Source organism: Myiozetetes cayanensis, unplaced genomic scaffold (genome assembly GCF_022539395.1).
Source record: "Myiozetetes cayanensis isolate MyiCay16 unplaced genomic scaffold, myiCay2020 scf21, whole genome shotgun sequence".
Classification (NCBI taxonomy): Eukaryota; Metazoa; Chordata; class Aves; order Passeriformes; family Tyrannidae; genus Myiozetetes; species Myiozetetes cayanensis.
The window spans coordinates 6,110,415-6,136,948 of NW_026087423.1; the positions used below are offsets into that span (position 1 = coordinate 6,110,415).

Consider the following 26,534-nt stretch of genomic DNA (forward strand, 5'->3'; position numbering starts at 1 on the left):
GAACAATACTGTAATTTCTGTCATATAGTGAATAGACACTCTAGTTTCAATTTTGTTTTCTGGATTTAAGTTGGTTTTGAACTCTTTCCTTCTTCCCTTCAGTCTGGAATGTCAAGTTTCTGTCCTGGAAGTCAAATAACTGAATTTCTCTAGAAGTTATTAGAAGTCTGTCATAAATACAAGATTTTTATGCTCTTCAGTGCAGTTATTTTTGTAATTTCTGATGACTTTTCCAGAAGTTGGCAGTGGTATGCAAATTCCTATATTGCTTTTTTCATTCTAAAGCTGTTGAGGAGCCAGCTCTTAGAAATAATAGGTCATATGAATATTGATGTATATAAAAAAGTATAATAAAGGGCATCCTTTTCCTTAGCATCCAGTATTTGAGACTATTGTCCCCAGGCCGAGTATATAATGGTTTTTGTTAGTCTTGCCAGGGGCATTGGTCTGTTCCATGTGCATGATAGACCTGTAAATGAAAACTATTCCTTTGTTTTTCCTTGTGTTAGAGCTAATACAGTGCTCACTTCCCCTAGTGGAAACCCTATTTTTTTATTTGGACAAATGTTAAATTTATGGTTTTATGATTAATTTTTAATGGACTTCTTCAAAGATGTATATATTCTGGATGCTAACAAAGGGAGACTGTACTTTGATGAAACCGTTGTTAATAGAGGCTCATCTCATGTGGGAAGTGGAAAGAAACTTTCTTGAAACACTGCATTAAATATGTACTTCGAGCATAATTTTCCATCCTTTTTCACCCTGAAAAAGGAGGTTTAATTTTTGCCATGAGTTGTGTAGTCCGTATTTTACTCACTGTGGCTATCTGCTTGCAGGGTTTTATCCTTCACCTTGCATAAAAAGCAGTGCAAGACAGAGCAGAAAGGGGATTGTGAGTTATTGTACAAAATACTTGAGCAAGATGATTTTATGAACCCACGTCCTCACAAGCACTAGGACAGATGTATCACAGAGTCATAGAATCATACACAGCCTTCTGCCTCTTAGAAACTCTGTTCCCTTCAGCTAATAGGTGGTGTTCTCACTTCTTCCATGAGAAGAGCCATGCAGGATCACACTGAAGGGCCTCACTGTGGAGTTTAAGCTCTGGTGTGTATGAGATGTTTAAGGAAACAGGATCTGTGAGGAATGTTTTCCTAGCAAACATGTCTGACAGCTGCCAGAGATTCGGGGGCTTTGTGTCCTAGAGGTTATACCTGTGCTGTTGTATCTGTGTTATCACTGATGGACTTCTCCTCAAGAACTGAATTGCTAAGCCCATTTGTCCTGTAGAACCATAACATCTAGTAGAATTCAGTTTCATGGTTTCTCTAAATGTGTGAAAAAGCTAGTAAAATGTGGTTTTATTTCTGTTGCCATGGTAACATTGAGGTTGTGTTTGCTGGACAGCTCCCCCGTGAGTTGGGCAGAGCATGGCTGGGTCGTGCCTCGCTCCATTGCACTTTTGGAATAACTTAGGACAGGAATTCTGGACAGATTCCCTTTTTAAAATTTTCTTGTTATTTTTTCTTGGTTCACAATTCAGTCTTCATTGGTCCAAAATGCAAAATAATGGTTTTCCTTTGGTTTTCTTTTACCAGATGAGTAGGATCTGGAGAACCATCTGATATTAGACTTTGTTGTAGGTGTAACCTTTAGCCTCCCTCAGTTATCAGTCAGGAATATCTATAAGCTTCTTGATTAGCTTGTGGTTTTCATTGCTTGGGCATCTTGTTTTGGCCCTGATAGCTCTCCTGCAGTGAGCCACAGTGTTACTGGAGGTTTGTAGTCACTAATAGCAATTTATTTTAATGGCAGTTGCCCTGAATCCTCTCCCATGCCTTTTGAAATACGTGTCAAGCTTCAAGGCCTCTTACTCGTTTAAACCTTTGCTGGGAACACGGACTAGTAGTCTCATTCCGGAGAATTCAGATGTGTGATGTGTTCATGTTTATTTTATGGTGATACATCTCGCTGAGTTGCCATTGTTACCAGGCTGTGCAAGGAAATTACTTTTTATCACTAGTAGGGCGGATAGAAAATGCATGCAACTGTATTTCAGGGAGTAAATTTTTCATGATTATAGCCCATGGGTACTAAATAAAAAATGTCAGCTTCTTGGATTTGGTTGCACTATAAAAGTGTGCCTAGAAATAATGGCTTCTGTGACTGTTTGGGAAAGGACAGATACAGCGCTGAGCCCTCCTAGGCTTAAAGCAGAAAATATGTGCACTTAGCTCAGAGGGAAATGTTTGGTATTGCAAGGTACAGTTACTGAGGCCGTGGAAAGCTGTAATGGAATAGGGAATGCAGCAGAAAAGGAATGTGAATAAGAGGAGTGTGTGTGGTAAACATAGCTTTTTAAAGAGCCTAAATTAGTGTTTCAGTGAGCAAAAAAGAAATCAGTTGCCTGTATGATTTCATGCCCTCCCACATTTGTTCTGCTTGATCTCACACTTGGGCTGCGGCACAGAGGGAGGATACCGATCCTGGAGTCTGCAGAGAGAGCAGCAGTGAGCACTGAGCTCTTAGTTAATGATCTAAACCAGCAACTCAGTCCTGGCTCAGACACATCCATTGTCTCTTATGCTCTCACACAATTTCTCCTCCCAAATACTAATGCTTTTGTTCTTCCTTTTTCTTCTGTGTCCCCACACAAAATCGTGCTTAAACTAGACCCAAAAAATAACAATTTATATTGTTGGCAAGTTAGATCGCTCAGTACTGTTAAGTACAGTGATAAATCATATCTAGAACTATAAATATTTTTATGCATTTGTAAATATGTTGCACGTTGTGTTGGTTTTTGGTTGGTGCTTAGTAAAAATAGGAAAATCTAAAATTTGTATGAAAATAACCATCTGTATTACACTAATTAAAATTTTACTGTAGCTTCTGTGAATCCGTGTTTTGTAAAATCACACAATAGAACAGGAAGGAGAAACTTGAATGTAGCAGATCTATTCTACTACAACTCTCCATTCTGTTACTATGAGAAGAAGCCAGTTTTGCCAGGAAGGTAAGTGTGGTGAGCTCTCTGGTCTTTCAGATGCAGAGGCCTCTGTAGGGCTTTTATGTACATTTAACTGAATTTTTTGCTTTCTATCAGAGTAAAGAAGGTGATGTTTATGTTTTACTTTATATGCCTCTGAAAATGTCTGTACATATTGCTACAACCCCCCAAAATCTTAACAGTACCACATACACAAAGTTTGTTATCTATGTATTTCCCTTACTTTGGGGTTCCCCGAATCCCTCGGTGTCTGAAGGAAACCCCGTCCTCTTCAGCTGAATCGAGACCCAAGGATTGTTGGGAAGCAGTGTCCTTGTTAGGGCTACGGAAGTGAACAGCAGCATTGTTCAAATATTCCCACTTTCAATATTGTGTAGCCTTCAGGTTTAGCCTGAGACTGTATTGGAGAAATTAGCTCTGAAGGTGAGGTACCCACACTTGTGTGGGAACTTCATCTACTGTTTTTTAATGAGGTGGTAATAATAAGGATGGAGAAACACATACTCCTTGTGATCTGGAGTACAAGGATTTTATTGCTGGTAATACACAGGAACCAGGCACAAGAAAATTTTTTTACCCTTGAAATATTTCCAAACTGCTAAATATCTAAAAGCCCCTTAAACAATATCTAACGGGTTTTTATTTTACCTGAAAACAAATAGAGGATATGAGTATTTCTCTACTAATGTGGAGAAAGCTAAATTTGCAGTCAAGAATTTGAGCAGATGTCCAAAACAACTGTTTTTTATAACATAAAGCATCCCCAGTCACTTGCACCAACAAAAGTTGTTTTGTTTTTTATTCCCTGCTCACAAAAATTAACCATCTGCTCATTAGAAGTGTTACAAATGGAAGAGTGAAATGGGGCTGGTATGGCTTGCAGCTTTCTGGCAGCTGCTGAGAGACAGAAGTAGTGTTTAGTAGTACTTTTCATATAATCACAGATTGGTTTGAGTTGGAAGGGAACTTAAAGCTCATCTCATTCCACCCTCTGCCATGGGCAGGGACACCTTCCACTATCCCAGGTCGCTCCAAGCCCCGTCCAACCTGGCCATTGGACACTTCCAGGGATTGGGCAGCCACAGCTTCTCTGGGCAACCTGTGCCAGGGCCTCCCCACCCTCACAGGGAAAAATCATGGCAAGTGGCACGGAGAGACTGATATCAGAAATAACAGAACACGTGAGCACAATTTACATCCCAGCAATTCCTGTGCCACGTGCACAGCAAGGTCAGGAGTCACCGAGGAGGCCTCTGCCACGTGTTGCAGGCATGTTCAACACTGGAAACCACTGGAAGACTATTTTGAAATTTCTGTTGTTCACACCAGTGCAAGACTCAATCCTCTGGGAACTTCAAGTCCTTATTCTTCCTGTACCATAAAATCACAGAATCATGGGAATGGCTTAGGTTGGACAGGACCTTTACAGACCATCAAGTCCAAATATACACTTCCAAAAGCAAATGTGCACGTGTAAGAGGTGTACAGTTTTTGGGACAGTCTAGTCTGAATATGGAGAAGATTTTATGACTGAAGAATTTTAGTTTCAGTGCCTGAGTGGGGTGTGAGCTGAGACCTGTGCCTTCAGCTCAGTTTGCTGGCTGTAATGCTTGAGGAGCATTTGGGCCGCGCGTTCGAGTGCCTGACATTCCCTGGCTAAGCCCTCACTGGGGGCATCTTAGAACTGCAGAAAGTGACAGCTTTCAAGATACTGCCAATAAACTTTAGGCAGCTGTAGGTTAACTTGCAGTCTGCTTTCCAAATAGGTTTCACATATCTTTGGAGTCAAATATCTCTTCAAGATGTTCTGCTAAGTAAAAATTAAGGGAATAACATTTCCAACTCTAGATTTTTGGTATTGCTATAACTGTGTGTGAACTGGGGAACTGGCTGATGCACTTCAAGGGATTAATTGAGATAATTTTTGAATTAGCTTGATTGCACATGATTATAAACCTGGTTGGAAAATAAGAATCTTGTGAAGATTGGAGTTTTTATGTAATTAAATAGTAGTTGATGGTGAATAACCCGCAGTACTGTGGGACATGGACACTTTTCTGACTGATAAATATGCTAAATAAAACTGACCTTGATTTTGAAATGAACAAGGGTAATTGCTAATAGAGAAGGTGATGAATTAAGATTATCTTTTATTGAGCTTGTACTGGCACCCCCCACAGCTGTCACGGTGGTAGCCAAGCATACAGGAAAGGAGAACACCTCTTCAGACAGGTGGAGAAGGTGGGTAGACACAGCTATTAAAGGATAGCCTTGTTAGCCCCCTCTATTTTTGCCGTAGCCATTCCAACAGGGTAATTAATCATGTTGGGCTATGTCTCAATCTAGGGTTGATGCACTGCATTCTAATTAAACTCATTAGTGCTCCATCTCTATGATCACAGAATAACTTTGCTTTAAACCTTCTGTAAAGGCTCTGTCAGGAGTTACTTGCTAGGAAAACAGATAAAGAACTGAAATTCAGGAACATGAATTTCCTTGTATGGCTGCTACAAGTGAGGATGGACCAGGAATGTTCAGAACTCCCCGAGGTGTCATTAAAACAAACCACCTTGTAACAGTCAGTCTAGGAGCCCTAGGTTGTCTCTTCCTTGTTTCAGTGGTATTGAAACAGTCTGGTATTTCTAAGGTCTTTTAGTTTGTCTGCAGTTGTGATTCTCTTCATATAATGTGTTTGTTTCCCTAGTGAAAGTAAAACAGAAAATACATAATCACTGGAGGATCATGTGTGACAATTAATTAATCTGAGATTTTTCCAGTGGAAGAGTTAGTATAAACAAACCATAGACATTTCAATGTGGGAAGCACTACACAGTTGTATGTATATATAATTATTAATATTAATATTATTAATATAAAGCAATTTATTTAGTTTAAAAAATTGGTCATCACTGGGGAAAAAAAGCTAAAATAATCATTATAATAATACCAGCTGAAAATGAACTCACGGGAATTAACTGTGTCCCTTTTCATGACCTTTCCAAAAGGGCTCTGAAGCGACTGTTTGTAGCCACAATTCTGCAGAGCAGCTGCCTGGTGCCAAGCACAGCAGTTGGGCTCAGGAACCTTTAGTTAGGGCAAGCAGCAGGAAAAGGTGCTTTTTCATTTAGGAGCGAGGTGACCTGAAATGATGCAAATGCCCTCATTTTTCTGTTCTGGAACATTAGGCTGGTATCTGGAAACGCTCTGGTGGCAAGCAAAGAAGATTTCAATGGAATCGCTGTATCTAGAAGTGCAAGTACTGTCTTGGGAGAAATGGATTTATGGGCTGCTGCTGCCTCGAGCCAACGTGCCTGTTAATTTGTGATAGACGTAGCTTCTGGCTTTGTCCTGATTCTGTGGGTAACCTTTGAGTGACCCTTGGCTGATGAGTGAGTTGGCTCTCTTGCACGTGAAACTACTTTGCATGAGAGGAAAACTGAAATTTTCATTTTGAAACCTCAATCTGTTGCAATTTTTCTCCACCTTTTGCTGCCTTGCAGGTGACAATTAAGCCCTATTTGAGCAGAATCTGACCCAAAAACTGTGTTTTTCACCTCTGTTAGAGAAATTATTGCAGGGAAGTCTTACGACTTTGTCTCTCATCATGACTTTTTTTACCAGTTGCATTATTTATACATGTATTTCCTTCTGGGTGCTTAATTTTGGGATTAAGAAAAGGAGATGAAGCAGAGAGCCAGTTTTGGTAAATTCCAGGGTCTAACCCTGCAGCAGTTCCTTACTCAAGGGCTTTCCACATCACCTATGACTGTGTAAGTCATGGGCCTTTGATCTTGACATATATATGCCTTTCTTTAAAAGGTTTTAAAAGATTTTAGGCATGAATATTTTTTCAGATACTAGAATTATTTTTCTTCTGATTTGTCCTACAAGTAAAACCTATTTTCTTAGGTGTGCCAAAGAGCTTTCGTGCAGTTGAGGCAGTGGTAAGTAATGAGTATCACACAAGATGAGACATTGATCTCATCTCCAGGGAACAATCAATCTGTACTGTGCCACCTACTGTTAACCCAGAGCAAAGAAAAACAATCGTAGCTTTCTTCGGAAATACAGATTTTCCACTTCCAGGTTGTTAAAGAGTTAAAAACCCGCTGTGAATAGAAGGAAAAAGGGTTGTTCTGCTGAGAAGTAACTGAGTAGCTACAGCCTTGTGCAAAGATAAAATGTTTGCAGGCAGGATAGAGCATAAGCAGTTTAGGAATGACTTGAAAACTGTTTTCAAGTGATGGGAAGTAGAATGGGTGTGAGCGGGAGAAAACCCAGCACAATAGATGAAACACCGAACAAGGTTTTGCAAGCGGAAAACTTTTTGGGCTGGAAGTTAGTCCCGTTCCCCATGGGGATGCTGGGGCTCTGTTTTGGTGGTCTGTACGGTAGAGACTGCGCTTTGGCAAGCTGAGGAGTGCATGATGTCATTGGATGAAGAACACATGCACAGAGAGCCAGGAACTGCTGTTCGCGCCGCAGCGCTGCCAGATGTGTGTGCTGGAACGCGCTTGGAAAAATGGAAAAACCATCTATAAAGATGCTGAGAAATGTCCTGTACTGAGCCTGGTCTCAGCCACAGTATGTGCTGAGTACAGATATGCTCTGTGGGATTTCTCAGGCCTGGAGCCTGAGTTCTTCTCTCGGGAGCAGTTCATGTAGAATGCCTTTCCCATTTTTTTTCTGTTGTTCAGAGATGAGCTCTGAGAAACTCCTGTTTTCTCCAGAAAAAATATCTAGAGCTTCTTTGTATGTTTTGCAGCAGAGGAGAGTCAAAGGAATCCATTCACTCCAATTTTCACTTACACTTCCTATTAAGAAGGGTTCCACCATGCCAGCAATTGCTCTCTATACTGATGTGCAGCTCTCTCTGCAGCCTCCAGGAATTACTTGAATCTCCTACTCAACAATGCTTCACATGCAGTAAAAACAAAGGTGGGTTTAAGGGATTTTGTATTTCAGGGTGAAAATATGTATTTCTTTCCTAGATTTTTTCTCCCCTAGATTCTGAGGTCAACTAAGAATATTTGTATTCCTTACAAAATGTGTTACCTGGTTATTGGTGTACGAAGACTTAAATACAGCTTTGCTTCTCCCTTTTGCAGAGGCTCTAATTAAAGGGAGGAGGGGAGCTGCTGGAAGGCAGCAACAGGAGTATGCCTACAGAAAGTCAGGAATTTCTCATCCAAATGGGACGAGAAATATTTCAAGCTCAAGAGATTTTGGAATATTTTATATATATTTTATGTTTACTGATGATTTTTCCTGCTGAAAGGATCATTGCCAAGTAATAGTATTACAATTTTGCTGGTCTGTAGACAAGACTACAAACAAGTCTCCTGTATTAGTCGCGCAGGTGAGTTGCTACTGTGGAATCTTTGGAACTGTACCGTTGTGAGTGGTCTGTTTAAGGTTACTCAGAGGAATGTGAGATCTGCAACTTGCTGGGAGATTAATATTTTACACTTATTGAGTAGAAATCGTTCTGCCGAGCTCAGAGACCGTACCCCAGAAGGGATCTGGTTCCTGCTGTTTGGGATGCCCAGGCGTTTCTGGTGAGGACTAGTGCCAGCAGCGTGCTGTGGTGCTTCTCCAGCTGTGAACTGAGGCAGCAAATTGTGTTCTGTGCCGTTTCAGTAAGGGGGAGCACAGCCCTGCAAGTGTCACTGTGCGTGGATAGGTGTGATAAGTGCTCTCAGACTTCAGACTCCAAGGCATAAACTTCTAACAAGTGGCATCAGAAAGGAGTTTTCTTCCTCATAAATAAGATGCACGATTTGCTATCTTCTTCATTCTGCAGAAGGAGGATCTACAAGAGGTATGTTCTCAGACTGATTGGACTGATTTTGTCTGTTCTGTCAGAAGGATCAAGACCCAGCAAGCTAAATGACCGATTTTATTGGCCAGGCCAGATTTAGGGAACAACTTGTCTAATACCTGGTCTGGGGTTCCTGTAGCAGCTCAGTTCAGTCTAGCAACAGGAACTCCTTCTCTTTTTTTTATTTATTTATTTATAAAAAAAAAAAAAAAAAAAATTAAATTGAGCTTGGAATTATTTGGAATAAACCATTGTAAAATTGTTTTACCTTTAGGACATTAAAGTCATGGTTGTTAGGCCTAAGCCTTTACACGCAGGTTAATTAGAAGGAGGAGGATAACAGTAAGCTTCTCTGAAGTGTAAATCTGAGCTTGCTGGCAGCACTTTACCTAAACTCCGATGCTTCGGGTAACGATGTGGAAACCTGACAGTCACTGTGTTTCTGACAGCCTACCACGATGTCATGTAGAACAGAGTGAAAGTGTGTTCCCAGGCAGAAGAATATATCAGACTAATTTGTCTCTCTTTTGTCTGTCATCGCTTGTACGTGGAGGATATAAAGAAGGCATCATATATAACAGTGAAATTCAAGATGTGTGGAGTCTTTTCCGTTTCTCCTAGATCTTAATAATTCACAAAGTATTTAGGCAATTCTTCCCCTTTCTTATTTTTGCTTATACCAGTCGAGTAATTCCTTCCCACACTTGCTCTTTTAATGTTTTTGACACACATTCAGAACTTGCTGTCAGAGCTACTGCATGTCAGATACTTGCCAGAATCTTTCTTCCATCTATAATTACTTATTACATTTCAGTTCTAATTGTGTTTTCTGCACTGCACAATAGCTTGTGGGGCCTGGGCGTTGGCCTTTTTGGGGGATGCCAGAGTCCTTGTTCTGAGGGCTCCAGACATGCCAGCAGGGGTGTTCCGGGGAAGCAGATAATGTTACTCTTTCCTGTTTGCCCTGTGCCTGTGCAAAGAGTCCCTGTTTCTGAGGTATCCGCTGATAATCTCACTTTTTAAACTGCAGAATGTGTGCTGGAGAAAAAGAAAGGTGAGATGAGTACGGGTGACTCTTCAAGACTGCGTTTGTGCTTTTAGGTTGGCTGTGGGGTCATCTCTTGTAATAAATCTTTAGTAAGAAAAGAGGCTAATGCAAAAATAGATTATGGAGTAAACTTCCATTTAAATAACCTTGTAAAAAGTATTTAAAATCAGTCTCTTATCATCAGTAAACACTTTAATGTAGGTGCAGGTCGAATTTCTTCTTATTTTTGTTTTTTGCAAATAGCTCACCCCTCACCTTTCCGGTCGGGCACAGATGGAAATTGCTGCATGGTTGGCTCCTCCTGTTTCTCTGTGTAGAAAAATTTTAGTACCTCTCTAAGCCTTATGCTCTTCCAGTGCTGGATGTTTGAGCATGTGAAGGTAAATGAAGCAGCCGTGTACTTTTGCATTTTTAGGCTGGAGCCAACAGCTGTCCTAGTTATTCTGAAATGTTCTCAAAACTTTATGCTGTAAAATGCCCCTGAAGTCCGGTTCTGACTAAGTGTTATGTGATGTTGCAGTATGCTGACTTCTCTGCTGTAGGACAAAGCTGACTGAGGTTGCCTTTGTCACTGAAAGGGTTTCAAGTTTTTATTTTGAGTTTGGGAATAGATCTGGGCTGACAGTGGTGTCAGTGATGAGGACAATGTAAGTTAAACCTCCTTCTGGACATGCTTCTTCACAGCAAGCTGCACTAGATGATTGTTGTAGGTCCCTTCCAACTGGAACTGTTCTATTCTAAGAATCTTAGATGTGACTCCTCAGAGAGGCCAAATTGTCTTTGCTCCAGTGAATTCAGTGATGCTGGAGAGCTTTACAGCAGCTTAAGGTTGTTTCCGACTTTTGAAATGGTTACCTCTGACATGGCCAGGACAAGGCATTCTTCAGACTGACTGTAGCCCAGAGAAAGAACTGCTCTTTGAACATCTTTCTGAAGAAGATTTATCTGATTTTGGTTTTGAGACCTCGTTGGCTGTGTGTCTGTAGACACTTTGTCATTGTACAGAAGTTCAGATGATTCCTTTCCTCTGTTCTCTTGCTGCTGCAGCACGCTGTGCTTTGGGGAGAAATGGTGCTACATATGGATGAACTGTGCCACATCTCTTATTCATACAGTCCTGACTGAAAATGTGAACAGACACAAACAAAATTCCTGGTCCACATTTTACAAGGAAGTTCAGCAGCAGAAGTGCCTATCAGTCTAAATCAGTAAGAGAAGACTCCTTAGAGAGTTCTAAGTGCTGTTTCTGACTGTTACAGGATCTTTTGCTGAGTATCTCAGGGCTCAGGAGGAGGATAACTGGCGTAACGTACCTACATTTCTACTGTGTGAAAGAGAAATTTTGAATAGACAAAACAGACCTTTTACAATACAATAGTTTTATTGTGTAGCCCTTTCAGAGGAAACACAAAAAGAATTTTAAACGAAACTTTGCATACGCTTCTGTGATTTCTTTAAATTTAGAAAGTATGTTCTGTGTCCTGAATGGGAGAAATTTAATGTGCAGAGTATGTCACCAAACTCTGTAACTTCCTCCCCGCCAACCTCTGAGCTCCAGAACAGGTATTTGTTGAAGCAGTTAAGTGTTTTTTTCTTTTTTGATAAATACTGTGGATTTCGGATGGACAGGCTCTGTCAAGGAAGAACACCACTGCCTGACTTTGTTTCTTGGAGCTCTTGGCAAATGGGACAATTCATCTCCTTATGCAGCCAGTTGCATTTCTTACATGAAATTAATTAGCAAAGTTTGTCTTTCTCTCCCACCTCTGGTTTTGTGACTAGTGCCTTTGAATTATCCCTTTACTGTCCTTCCTAGCTGTTCATACTTCACAAACTTTTTTAAAGCTTATGCTGGTAAGTGAACACAATATTTTTCTGTTTTGTAATGTTGCTTCTTTTTTGGATAATTACTTGTGTCTTGCTTAGTAACATGCAGAGATTCAGTATTTGGGATTGTATGCTGGAAATTTGACTCTGATTTATTTTATCTTTCGGTTTCTTTATGTCATTGTCAGGTGTGTATGGAGTCTTCCTCTTAGGGAGAAGTGTCTGTGTGAGGATATGATTTTAAACCATAATTTTAGACTGCTAGTAGGGTTTGAGAGGTTGTTCAATCCCTCTGGTGTACTGATGGAACTGTTTCCACAGTGCTGGAGTCTCTTTAAAGGTACCACAGCCTTTTACTTCCCTGCTAGATGTTATTTCATATTAAGACACAGAATTCCTCCATTTCAACACAAATCTTTCTTTTGAATCATTGCCTCTTCCAGCAAACCATCATCTCAGGCCTGTAGTCCAAGCAGCACCGTACTGAGAAGAGCAAGTTTATTTTCAGTCTCACTGCCATCTGTTTTTAAGAAAATTTAACTTGGAACTGAGTTTCTTGGAAAGAATTCCTACAAGTATGTTTAAGGTGTACTGCAAGGAGCAGGCAAAGGGGACTCATCTGGATTTTGGGGAATAAAAGCAGCAGTGTTTTGATTCAGGAACCTCATCTGAAAACTAGTTAAATTTATATAGCCTTCTAACACTAAATTAATGAAACTGTCCCATTTTGGGCTAGTAAGAGCTTCTTTGAGCCTGCTATGCCCACGGAGATGTTGGTGGTGTGAGTGCTGGCAGGTCCTGGAGTCACTGGGTAACACGTGGGAGCGGGGAGGGGATGAGGGAGGAAGAGCAGCTCTCCTGGGGTGAAGTAACAGGTTAGTTACAGGTGATTTATTTGGCTTGCTCTTACCTGAGACAGCAGATGGTGATGGAAATTGGCAAGGGAAGACTGGGAAAAGACCCTTCTCCAGGAAAGGACAGGTAGCAAAAAGGGTACTTTACCATGAATCTTTGCCTCCTAAGCGTTGCTTTGACCCACATATTGCCTGAATTACACTTGTCTCCATAGCAGCAGTAATTGTGCTTCCTATGGAAAAAGGGAGGGGGAAGTCATAATTAGAAGCAGGTGCCAAACATGGTTTTCTGCTCAGGATCATGTAAGGGAAGAAATGAACCTTCTTAAGCCAATAACTGAGTCACAACAGTTTGAAAGCAAACACCTTCTGTGGTAAGATACAGGTAAAATTTAGGCTATGTGACCTATCCAGTGAACAACAGAAACACATTTTGCCATAGGACTATCACACAGATATTTCACAGGCACAACATTATGTTTAAATAATGCTTCTCTTGATGAATGCAGTTATCACCCAGAGAATTTCTATTTGAGACAAACTTTCATCCCTAGGCTTCTTGATCTAGAAGTTCCCCATCTCTGTCTCACTGGGTGCAACTTTCTCTTGCAAATAAAGAAGGATTTGCTCCCCCATATTGATTTCTGACTATTTAAAATATCGACTTGAGTGTGTGCCCACAGAGAATCAGTGTGCCATCGTGTCCATGTGAGTTTACCCACTTATTACCCATGCTTTGTCTCTGTTTGAATGGTTATTCTGCTGATATTATACACTTCCTTTTGGGGACAAGAATTCTGTGTAAATGTGTGTGCATAAATACTGTCACAACTGAGGTGCCAACAGAGACTCTCTGTGGGCACTGCTGTTCTCTCTTTCTCTTCCCCCCTCCCCCCAGTTTTCCCTTCTCTTCTCCAAGGCATGAAGTGTGGCTCTCATTTGGAACACCAAAGGATGGTATAGATAATGATGCACTGTTTGACCCTTTATTTCCTAAAGGGTACAAAATAGGTGGAGTTTTATCACAAGACTTGGTCCATTAATCAAAAGACAATTGCTTAATTTTACGGCAAAAGCCTCAAATCAGGTAGAAAACGTGGACATGCATTTGCATGCCCTCCAAAGATGAGTGGGTTTTGGTGGGTTGATTTTCCACACGCGTTCCTGGCCTACCCATCTTTGCACTGCAGGCAAATCTTTGGTGGGAGTACTCGGTCCTTGTCCATGATATGTGTTACAGAACCATAGAATCAGAGAATGGCTTGGGTTTGAAGGGAATTTTGAAGGTCATGTAGCCTCCTCTCACTTCCCCCCCAGTATTAGGCAAATACCACTCCAAGCTAGATTTGCTTTTTGAAGGAAATACTTGGAGGTGAGTTTCCTGGAAACTGGAGTGATGAGCCACAAGGAGCAAAACATGCAGTGCAGAGTCTGTGTTCGCTGTGACCAGCACAGAAGAGAGACCTGTGCAAAAGACTGTTCTGTCAGTGCCAGCTCAGGTACTGGTTCTTCAGAGGGGACTCTGTATCAGGACAAGATAGCCCTTATCTGGTGTTAACTCATCTGGCCATTTCATGATACCACTGAATAATTTGTAATTAGTAACAAGCATCCATAATCCTTGATAATTTGGCCTGTCAGGCAACCTCCTTCCCTTGCTCTGTCTGAATGCAGAATCCATGAATGCAGTTGACAGCAGTAAGTGCTGTAGGCTTTTCCCTCATCTCTGGTTCACTTCAGTTCTACATCTCTTTGAACTAAATTGTGCTACAACACTCTCATTAGTCTTAAGCAACCAGTTTTTCTCAGCTGCTTTTCCTGTCAGAAGTGGTATTTTCCAGAGAAGTATATCCTTATTTTTGAAAGCGGTCTCCTTGGTTTTTCAGCCTAGATTTATACCCTGTGAAAGAGCTTTTTCTGCTTGACTAAACAAAGTATTTTCTGAAGTGATTTTCAGTCTTTTGAAGAGAGTCAGCTGCTGAGATGTGAACCCCAGGTAACCCAATAATGAAAATAATCCGGGCTACTTCTGTACAGCATAGAACAATCAATCTTTATTGTCAAGAGAACAGGGTGAAATGCTCCAGTCTAGTAGCAAAATGCAACAGGAACAAAAGGTTGATGGACCAGATGACCAGCACAATATGCAAAGACTTTGTTGGACCTTGAATTGATTTCCCAGCCCACTGTATTCTTGCCCTTTTCTGTGCACTCCTTCAGGTGCACCTACTAATGCCAAGTGATCCAGCATCTTCACTTGAACTTTGTGGTTCTGTCTTCCTATATGTGAAAGGAATGATAGATCATGAGCTCTAAGCACCTTTAGTGTAGAGGTTGTAAGGAAATTTTGATTGTGAGTTGCACGAGAATTTGCCATAAAGTAACATCTATCGATGAGTTAGCATTTGCTGATTTCTGGTAATCTAGAGCAGTGAGACTCTTTTCATACTCCAGCACACCAATTCCTGCACTTGAAGGGAGTTCCTCCTGTCATTTTGCTGGATGATTTTGTGCCAACCAGACAAAATGATGACCATTATTCATTCTTAAATAGTGGAAGGAATAAAATATGTTTATTTGTATGTTTGGAAGAGCAGATTCTGTTCCTTGGGAGCTCCGGTCAGTGTCCTGAACTCTAGCCCTTACAAATCCAAATAATGCTGTTTCTTATAGAGAAGATGTGTCAGTACCTGAGACAGGCTCTAGGCATGGGGCACAATCCTCTGTGGGCAGTGCTGGCACATGGCTCTCCAGCCACAAGGCGTATTTTGGGCCAGGCGTGCTGGGCAGGGGAAGGGAGCTCTGCTTTCAGCCAGCTCACTTCAGTGAACTGAGAGTGTTTAACTCATGAACCAATATTATCTTTTCCATAGTAGTATTACACAACTTTCCCACTGGTTCAGAGAGAGCTTTACAAAGCACTAGCACTTGAATTTTCTTGGCTTTGCCGATTACTTGAGAGAATGAATTGGTTCCTTTTGAAATGGATATGAGGATTGTATTCTTAGGATGGAGGAGATGGAAGTTGCTGCCATAGGAAGATGGTTTAAAGATTTCCTGGCAATTGAATCACTACATACTGAGAGCTTCCAACCTGGAAAGAGAAACTGGGACCTTAAAAATGAAACCAAAAATCATACTGCTTTTTCTTTAATCTTAAAAAAGTCTGATAACTCTCTGAAAGAGTGAATAGCGTTTCCCATTTCCTTCAAACACCAGGCATTTACACTGCCCTTATTCTGGATATTTGCTATGGATTTGAAAATAGTGCCAACATTATTTTTTTTTATTGACAGCAGGAAAGAAAGGAGTTTAAATATAGCAGAAATGCCAGTCACTGGTGTAGGAATTAAGATCAGGAGTGAAGCAGCTCACTCCTATTTGTGACAGGTATATATGCACAGCTCCTGTGTTTCTTCGTGTTAATTATCTTTACTTAGGAAGAATTTCAAAAACCTCCTGTTGATCATGTCAAAACACCACATTTTGCAATCTGTCCATGAATTCATTGAAGCTTCTTTCTGACAGCCATGTGGAGAATGCCATTGTCTGATGCTGAGAACTTACTTTCTTGACTTGAGCACTGACTGCCATTTACAGAACTCTTCAGAATTGTCAATACCAGTTTTTAAATTCATGGTAATCTCTAAATTTTAGGGCCCACTGGCTCTGCTGTTGGTGTAATAGATGGGCATAGCTCCACGAGGCACTAGCTCTGGGGAGTAAAACGGGTTGGAGTTGCTTTTCTGCACTGCCACGCTTGTCCTTTTCAGTCCCTACTGCTTGTCAAAGCTTTATTTTTCATTTGCATCTCTGTGCTGCCACATGTACTGCCAGTAATCCAGAGGAAAGTGTGGGAACAGAAGCACGGAATGCAGAGCCAGTGTCTGAGGGTAGTGCAGAGCAAAATGGGACCTGCTGGAGGCAGCTTTGTGAGCCAGGCTGGTGTATCCTGGGACTGGTGTATCCTGGGACTGGTGTATCCTGGGACTGGTGTCTGAGCTTTGTGTTTGTTCCGGGGTACATGCAGTCATGGAAGGGAATGACCTCTGAGCACTGTCTGAGCTGAAACCCCCCCAGTCAGAGCTCCAACCTCCCTGAGACCCGAGGGACAGCATCCTTTGGGACTGAGGAACTGCCATGGAAAGAAGTGACTGTTGTACTTCCAAGGGACCATACAGGGGATATTTGTTGATCTGTGTTTTGATACTACATTTGCCATTAGGTTTATTGTTTACCTCCGAGATGCTGCACTGTTGGTCATTTGTCACAGCAATGAAAAGTATGCCTCTGCACCACCTCAATAATATAAATCGCAGTTAAATTGTGTTGTGTTCACGCCCTATGGATTTGTAATTCTCCTGAGCCTATGGTAGTTTTTTATAATAGTCTCAGAATCATCCCCAGAGCTCAGCCTGAGGTTCTGTGACATTGGCATAGCCTGCTCCTCAGAGACGGTCTGCAACCCCAGCACGTGGGGGGGACAAATAATGCAACCACCATAAAGCTGAAACCGCGCAGCCCCTCCGCCTGGGGCAGCGGCTGTCCCTGTGCCTGGGACACACTGGCTGTCCCAATGTCCAGCACACCCCGGCTGTCGCCATGCCCGGCCGTCCCTGTCCCCATCCCCGCTGTCCCCGTGCCCGGCCGTCCCTGTCCCCATCCCCTGTGTTCCCATCCCCGCTGCCCCCGTGCCCAGCCGTCCCTGTCCCCATCCCCGCTGTCCCCGTGCCTGGCTGTCCCTGTCCCCATCCCCTGTGTTCCCATCCCCGTTGTCCCCGTGCCCGGCTGTCCCTGTCCCCATCCCCTCTGTCCCCATCCCCGCTGTCCCCGTGCCTGGCTGTCCCTGTCCCCATCCCCTGTGTCCCCGTCCCCGCTGTTCCCGTGCCTGGCTGTCCCTGTCCCCATCCCCTGTGTCCCCATCCCCGCTGTCCCCGTGCCTGGCTGTCCCTGTCCCCATCCCCGCTGTCCCCATCCCCGCTGTCCCCGTCCCCGCTGTCCCCGCGGGGCGGCACCGACAGGGGGCGCCAGAGCCTCTCCCGCTCGCAGCGCCCCCTGTCGGCGCGGCGGCGCGCGCCCCCCTGCCCGCGGAGGCCCCTCGCTGCGGGCGGGGCCGGGCGCGCAGCGGGCGGGCTGTGTGGGCCCCGCCCCTGTGGTGCCGCGCGCGCCGGGCCGGGGCCGGGGCCGCGCTCGGGTCTGGCCGCCCGCGATGCGCCCGGGAGCGGCCGCGCCCCGCGGGCCCCGCGAGTGAGCGGCGCGGGCGGAGCCCCCGCCCGGGCACAGCCCCCGCCCGGGCACAGCCCCCGCCCGGGCACAGCCCCCGCCCATGGCCCGCGCGGCGGGGCCGGCTGCTGTCCCGCGGGGCGCGGCGCGGGCCTGGCGGCGGGGCCGGGCAGTATGACCGCGGGCTGCGGCCCCGCTGCGCCCGCCGCCCCAGCGCCACCTTGATGCTGCGCGTCCCCGCTCTACAAATATGATGAAATGGCAGCCCCGGAAGAAGGTGAGTGGCCGCCCGGGCTCGGCCCGGCTGCGCTCCCGCTCCTCCCGGCCCGGCGGGTCCGCCGCGGGAGGTGCCGCTGCTGCCCCGTGTCCCGGGCGGTGCTCGGGCCGTGCCCCGGCACGGCGGCGGGGCCGGCGCTGCGCGGGCCCCGGTGCGGGCGGTGCTGCCGCGGGGTCTGTGCGGGGTCGCGGCGTTCGACGCGGTGCAGGACCCTCTTCCGAGGCACTTGGCAGTGCATTTTATGGATATTCTTAGAAGGGAGAACCCAGCAAAGCGAGTGCACTGTGCCGCCCCTCCGCGGCAGTGACCCCTTGCTCCTGGCAGCTGTGGACTATTAAACTTTTTATTTTCTTTTTTTTTTTTTTTTTTTTTTTTTTTTTTTATTTCTCTTTTGGAAAAGCCTGCTTGAACCAGCAGGGCTCCTTCTGTAGCATGATGTGTGATACTGTGTTTTACATCAGGGAAGAAATAGAAATCATATGTGAAAGGCATGAGAGTGTCTCTGGCTGTAAGTGTGAGACACGAATAAGCGGTTTGAGACCGTCCTGGCTGGAGCGTGTGTTGTGGCATTGCTGCTCTGGGTGATCCGTCAGGCTTTGTGTCACTGGTACCTTATCTCTTTTCAGCTCATCTGAAGCTACTGCTTCAGTTTTTTCGAGTAGGCAATTGCACCTAGCGAGAGGCATTCTTATTTCAAATCCTTGTCTCTTAAGCAGGATAAACAGATGACAGTCAAGCTCGGTGGGAACATTGGTGCATTTTTCAGACCCCTTTGTGCCTCCTTTCAAACTGGATTTAAGATGTCTACAAGCTATAGATTTTTAAATGTCTGTTTTTACTATTTTCAAGTGAATGTGCAGTCACTCCTGTGGTTACGGCTGTGGAAACCCCTCCAGGCCATGGTTACAGCTGTATCGACTGAACCACTGAAATATTATTCTTGGCTGTTGGCTGGACTCCTCGGCTCTGGAAGATTCTGTTCAGAGTGTCAGGATTCACTCTGCAGTATTGGCTCACCCACTCGTGCTTAAATCACCATGTCAGATGGTTACTTTTTTCCCCCTGCATTATTGTCAGTGTCCAAATTGAGTTGATTTGGGGCAAACAAATTTGATTGTGTAGAGGGTACACGAGACAGCTGAACTTGTCTGAACTGTCAGGCATCTTACCAGTCTGAGCAAAAAATAATTCCTGCTGCTGCTATGATGAGATGGAAACTATGTTCATGTTGGACTAGGCTGTGTTTTCAGCTGTAGTCCCAGTGAATCTCAGCAGAGGTTATTTTGTCTGTGCTGCCAGCAGCCTCACGTGAGCACGGCTGGGATTTCTGCTCTCCCAGTGCCGCTGTGGTGCTGCCGTCATGTGCTGCACAGAGCAGCCTCAGGAAAGGGGCTCGTACAGCCTGCACAGGAGGCTCTGCTGCCCCAGGTCTGAGGGGCAGAAAACGAGTCCTGCAGCCCCTGGTGCTATTGGGTCCTTTGTTGAAGTGACTTCTGAGAAATCATTTGCTTGTCTCGTTCTCGGTAAAATACCCAAATACGAGAGCTGAACGTGTGTGCTGCTTCACTGAACCAGGAGTCTCCTTTGGTTTATTTATGCCTTTTTGCTTTACCCACGTTTTTATTATTAAATGTTTAAGGTGTTTTGCTCATTGAGAGATTTTTGCTTTTACAGTCGTGAAACTGTGCTGTGTAGGATCTCCTGTAGTTTATTAGTCCTGTGTGTAACCCTGGAGTAAGCTCCTTTGTGTGGTGATTCCCAGATACAGCTTTTGCCTGGAATGTTTAAGACATTCTCTTGCCTTCAGCCAGTGAAAAAATGAATTTGATTGTGACTGAAACATTTTTGTTCTTTTGTAAACCATGTGTATTTTTAAATTTAGAAAATGACTGCTGTGTACTAATTTTCTTCCACTGAAGTCCAGGTAGACACATCTACAGCCTTTCTTTCCCTCATCCACTAGGCAGGTCACTTTCTGGTTGGTCAGGCAGGACCTACCTTTCCTAAATCTGTGCTGGCTGGGCCTGATCCCCTGCTTGTCCTGCACGTGCTGTGTGATGACATTCAAGGTGATCTGTTCTGTGACCTTCCCTGCCACCGAGGGCAGGCTGGCAGGCCTGTGGTTCCCTGGAACTACACCTTTCTCTTACCACAACCTCTTTTTGAAGCTTCCTTTGGCTCCAGGGTATGGTTTGCTGGCAGGGCCTCGTGTGCTGCCCATGGGATGCTGGTTTAGGTGGCTTCCTCATCAGTGAAATGGTACCTATTGTGGGATCCCCTTGCCCCAGACTCACCTCTGGCTGCTCTGACCCATCGTTGACTGAGATTTGCTGCAGCCTCTGCGTTGAGGGGAGAAAATAGTTTGGATGGTGGTGTAGTCCTGTTTGCTAATGAAGAATAGCCATCTGTGAATCGTAATTAAAAAAGCCATTATACTTGTAAGTGCATAACGGGGTACAGGAGTTCAGGTGAGAGCACTTTCCAAACTGCAAGCTAGCCAGTTGTGTAAAGTGGTGCTTCATGTTTATGGAATGTACCTTGTTTGTTATGCAGGAGCAGTGTGGGCAATTCTGCCTGCTTGAACCCGATAACAACAACTGGTTTAGATACTAAAAAAAATTGCATAGAAGAGTCATTTGCTACTCAGTTCTGATGACTAAATGCTGGACAAAACCTGAACTGACTGACTCTGTTGGGTGCAGACATCATGAAGGATTCAGTAAATCATGAATAACAGTGCAATGCTGAGCTGCAGTATACCTTTGTTCATGACTCCCATGGATTAGGCATATTTACCAAGAGCATTTCAGTAAGAAGATTCATTCATGTGTAGCCCCTCTGTATACAGATAGCTTCTTCAGTTTTCCTGCAGCACAGAAGAAAAGATGTTCTTAGTAAATTCATGCAAATCCCGTTATCCTTCTGACATAACTTTTTCTTTTGGAGGTCTGTATTGGTTTTTTGGAATCTGGATCTGTACATTTATGCTAGAATCACAGAATATGGTGAGGTGAAAGGGATCCACAAGGATCAGCTGCTGGCCCTGCACAGATCCATCCCCAGCAGTCACGTTATGTGCCTGAGAAAACTGTCTAAATGCTTCTTGAACTCTGTCTGGTATGATGTGCCCGAGTCCTCTGTTAGGATGTACATGTTAGTACGTGATCAAGACTGGAACAGTGCATTTCATCTTGGTCACTGTCATTTTTAAAAAAGTGTAGCACTATGTTCCAAAAGCTCAGATCTTTTTATTCTTTTAGGTTTCCTTTTAATCTGTAACTGTGTGCCACCATTCCTGGCTCCACCTATCCTTGCTGCTACTGCATCTGGGCACACACATCCCCTTCTGCATGGGAGAGGAGCAGTTTTCTCCTGATGCCATTCAGAACTGAAGTAGGGTTAAATTGAAGTGTTTGGGTTCCTGGGACAACCTCTGTTATTCACCAGAAAAAATGGAGTATCTTTTTGTGGCCTTGTTCTTGTCAGTAATGGTGTTTGTGTGGCTGTTACAAGGAAACGCTGTTGGGAGTCTGTGATGACTGCAATCTATATTGTATTGCGGGTAAAATGTCACAGGCTACAGAGTTCTTTTCCATAGGGAATGGAAAAGGTTGGCCCCTGGGTGGGTTGCTGGTGTAAAGTCACCTTTTCCCCTCTGTGCTGTGGGGTGAAATGAGTTGTGCTGTGGAAAAGGACTGAGTAATGCTTGCAAGATGGTGATAATTTCTGCACAGGAGCATAAGCTTGGCTGACCCTGGGATCCCTCCTTGGGCAGATTGGCAGGTGAGGGACAGTGGTGGGATCAGTTGCATGAGGATTTACTGACGTGGCAAATGCTCTGATTTTTCTAAGCTGGAAAATCAAACTTGTTTTGCAGAATTCTCTTCATACTAGGTGAAAATAAGCAAATTGATTTTTTAAAAATATTTTTCCCCTTCTCTTTTTTCCCCTCCTTCCCCACCCTTGCTTCTTTCCTCTACTTTTATAATTGGCAGTTATCAGAGAAGCATTCACAAGAAGCTTTCCTATTATATTTCTTAAGAGACTTTTAAAATCTAAATCTACCCTCTTATATGCTTAAATAAACAGAAATGGATAGTATTCCTGACCTGCTAAATATTGAAGATCTTTTCCATTTAAGGCAATACAGTCCTTGGCTCTGGAATGATGTTAAGCCTGAATTCCTGGCGATCTGAGCTGGCAATCTGTCGTTGCCCCGTGATAGACCACTGTCCTGCCTTCCTCTGACAGTGACCGAAATGAAGAAGCTTCTTCCAGAGCTGCTGGGCCTCAGGAAATGAGGGCTCTGTGGCTTACCTAGCTGCAGTCACAGAACTTTGCTGTTTGGAATTCTCAGGATAAGCGTTATCTCTGAACCATTGTGTCTGTGTCTGCAAGAGGCCGGCTTGCCAAGGATTTCTGAGGCTTGTGACCTTGTAGTGTTTTTGTTTGTTTGTTTTGAAGGAGAAAGCCTTGAGAAGAAAAGGCTGAAGGAGATCTTGCTGCTGTAGGAGCAGGAGACACCCTGCAAGAGGATGTAGAGGACACTGAGAGACTTGGAGGTTCACAGGGCAGATGAGAGGCATTGGATACAACTCTGAATATAGGAAATTCTGACTAGGTACAAGGACAAAATGTTTTGCCATCAAGATTACCAAATGTTGGAACAAGGTTGTATCTGACTTCAGCGCATTACAGGCAAAGTTATCGCTGCTTAAACTTACTTTTTTTCATTTATACCATTCAGTAGACTGTGTTGCGTGAGTATTCCCTGTGTTTGGCAGGGATTAAAAACCACTGTGGCCCCTGGATGCTTCAGTGGAGAATGGGTGAGAGGGACAGAACTGCTGGAACTGTGTTCTCTTTGGGAAATGTTTTGTGCAGTAGTAAATGAGACTTGAAAGAGCACAGAATAGCAAAACAAAAGATTAATATTCTGCGATTGATTTTTGTTATGTTGTCAATTCACATAATTGTTCTTTTGTGATGTGATGGGAGGATGAGCCATGAAAGGGATTGGTGATCTCTGTTTGCACGGGAGGTGAGAGCATGAGGGCACCTCTTCGAGGGGAGAGCTGGCTGGGTGGGAACAGGACTGGGAGGGCTGATTTGGGTATTTCCTGACCCAGTAGAAAAATCTACAGTGTCCTGATCGGTCTTGCCCTGTTTCCTGCAAATTTCTGGGATAAAATGTGCAATTTGTAACTGCAGTGCATTATCCAAGGTTTTTCATTTCTGATAGAGTTTCTACATCTTCTCTTCACATACTTGCAATCTCACAGGTGTAGTAAGATATGTGACACCTGCTCGGTGTTGCAGGCTCTCTTTCTGTACTGTGTACAGCAACTTTTGAGGGGACAGTCCCCCAAAACATTGTCATTTTGTCTTTCACTATCAGATTACTGTTGCCTTTTGCCACCTCTAGTGCTTGTGCAGGGTCTCCTGCTGTAAGGATGACTGACTTGCACCTGTGTGTGAGCATTTAGAGTTTCAACGCACTGAACACCCTTTGATAACACTGTTTACCTGTTGAGCATGAGCTCTTATAAGCTTGCTTTGAAACCCCATGTCCTGCAATGTCTGGAAGAGGCTGTGCTGTGAGGAAGCTCAGCCTGTCGCTGGTGGCTCAGGTGCTGCAGAAAATCAGTGAACATTGTGGTCCCTCTTGTCATGAGCTTGGAGCAGGGTCCGTTTTGCTGTACTGCTGGAAGGCTAAATGGGGATATTATATGACAACAGAGATGTGCAGGGACAGCAGCAGTGCAGTGGACTCTGTTCCCATGGTTGGTCACAAAAAATGTGGGATTGTACATGTTTGCTTATGAAAAATGGTAAATAATTGACATTACATGTTCTTGACAGACGTTTTCCTTATGCACAAGAGCAACAAATGCAAAGGTTAGTATTTTGTAACCCTGCTATTTTGTTTGAGTTTATACAGTTTTTGCAAATACTGCAGCAGCTGTTGCCATTCTTGTCCTTATTGCCTGAGAAGAATGCACATCCAAATGTTATCTTGGAGCCTTTGATTCACTCAGCAGAAAAGAACTGTATGTCCAATGCAGTGTTATAACTGATGTTCCTTTGGCATTATCTTTGGATGTGATCTATTCCTCCTCCTCTCTGCAAGCCCTTCTAAGAATCTGTATCTTTTAGGCTTTCATAATAACGTAGTGATAGAGTCATCAGATAGGGATTGGTGATTCTTGTTTCTCTTATCAAAGGTAGATTTATATTCTGACAGAGCAGAACTCTGAGTTAATCAGCAGGATGGCAACATACTATTCACCAAGAAACAATTCCTCCTCTGGTTCCTGAACAGAGCATTTGATAGGAATATTCTTTGCAGGAAGTGCTGTACTGGAGATTTCAGTGTAGAAGATAATTACTTGTAATTATGGAAATTTCTGCAAGGGAAATTGTCCTAATTTTTTCCTGTTAAGAAACAGAATTGCTCTTGTTGCAGTATTTGAGTTCCTTTAGGAGCTTAATACAATCATCCTTCATTACTGCGTATGGGTCTTGTAACCTTGTGATATACCTGAAATTATTCCTTCAGTCGTGCTCATCTGTTTGAATTTCTACTAAAACTTCATTTGGTTTAGAAGAAAAATCCATGACATGCACAAAGATTCACTTAAACTGGGTGTGTTATTTCAAGAGCTGACAAAAGAGGTTAAGAACGAGGCTGAAGTTAGATGTGGGTGAAGGTGAAAGAAGAGGATGTGATGCTTAGCTAAGGTAAGAACTTATTCTTTATAGCAAAGGTGCACAATGTGCACATTATACCTCTGTGTTCTGGTAATTGTGGATGCTGAGTCCAAGCAAAATCTCCAAGTGTGGTTTGTGTGCAGGGTGTGTAGAAAGCCTTTTCCATGTAGGGAAAACTGAAGAAGAACATGATAAAATAAACAAATGGGACAAGGAAAGGTTAGGACTAGAGAGTCTTTTCTAGAACAGCGCAACATATTTCTCCTCTGCTTGGAGAGACCGTGAAGCTGCTCTGCCTGCTTGTGAAATCTGAGGTCACTGGGATGTGATCAGATGCTCAGGTACATGGAGCTGCCTCTGGGCAAGGCTGACATCCTGGCTTGGCACTGTGTTACAGAGCTACTGTTTACGTGAAGGCTGATGTCCATCCTCGTGTGCAGAGCCACCCTGGGGTCAGATTGGCTTTTTAGGCTCTGCTCTGCATAGTTTATCATCTTGCTGTATTTGTATATGTTTTTTAGATTTCTGTATCCGAATTGAACAATGGAAAATAATTTCACGATTTGGAGTCTTTCTGACAAGTTTCAATGTCGCTTCTCAGTGTTACGTGGAAAAAAAGAAGTCCTCAGCTGCCAAATGACATTAGTGCTTTTTAGCATATTTGTAGCATTCTTCATTTAAGCAGAAGTTTATCCCCACTCTGGTAAATGGACCCTTGTTGTAGGGATTCCTGGGTCAATTTGTTAGAACAGCAGCAGCTTATATTACTGAGTATACTGAACTGGAACTTGGAATATTAGATTGACAGGAACGACTAAATCTAACAAAATACAGGCAAAGTGAAATTGTACAGTTCCCTTGATACAGGTTGTATGGACTGGTTCAGCCATAGGGTATTTGGGAAGGGGAGCTCACCCGTGGAGGAATGGGAAGGGATTCCCTATGTGTGGTGAATACAATGGTCCAAAAGTAGGCCAGAGAAATGCCTAGCACAGGGTAATGGCAGAAGCCCAGCATGGCCAGATTTTTTGCGGAGATGCTGGTTTTAAAAGGTTTGGAGTAATGAATAGAGAAATGTTCTCAGATTGCTTTCTCCTGTGCTGAGAAAACCAGGGCTTTATAAATAGTAAAACACCTGGCTGTGTCATCAGTTTAATTGAAATCATCTCCGAGACCACTGCTCTTTGGTTAGCCACAGTTAAAAGTGGCAGCAGCGTTCCTCCTGGGATATTTATTAAAACTCTGGGGGTTGTGCTGCCAGTGTAGCTCAGGTTTGTTGCCCAAAGGCTCATCTTCCTGGCCCCAGCTGCTGCCCAGTCCTGCCCTGCTCGTCCCGGAGTGGGCACTGACGCTCCTGCTTCTCTGTGGATCCAGTGACTGGACTGCTTGGGAGTGGCCCTTGAAAAACATATTTGATTTCAGGGGGCTTGGCTCCTTGGCATCTCACCATGCTCTGAGCCTTAGTGTTACTGCTGTGATTTTGTTTTTTTGACAGTGAGCAGTAAATCGTGTCTCAAAAAAATGTTTTTTTTCCATTATATGGAAAGCATCTCTTCCTGTCAGAGCTACTTATTGTTTCCTTTATTCTTATTTTTATTATTTAGTAGCTTACTACATTTAATGGAGTAAATGAGGATTGTGAGATGAACCTAAGTGTGACAACTTACTGCAGACTAAGGTTAGTTACATGCCTTTCCTGGGAGTACGAACAATTCAGTGCCTTCAGCTATTTTAATAACCCAGATCTAGGCTTGTTT

General features: G+C 43.6%; 1 protein-coding gene across 3 annotated transcripts in view; it reads left to right on the forward strand.

Moving 5' to 3' along the window:
- TTC28 (tetratricopeptide repeat domain 28) overlaps positions 1-26,534 on the forward strand; it is a 122,076-nt gene that overhangs the window by 15,806 nt on the left and 79,736 nt on the right. The window contains exon 1 of one of the 3 annotated variants that reach the window (XM_050318422.1): positions 17,933-18,066. The exons of the other annotated variants lie outside the window; for them this stretch is intronic. Within the exon in view, the coding sequence (XP_050174379.1) occupies positions 18,040-18,066 (27 nt within the window). The 5' untranslated portion in view covers positions 17,933-18,039. Of the gene's footprint in view, positions 1-17,932; positions 18,067-26,534 lie in introns of those variants that run through there. 3 annotated transcript variants of the gene reach the window in all.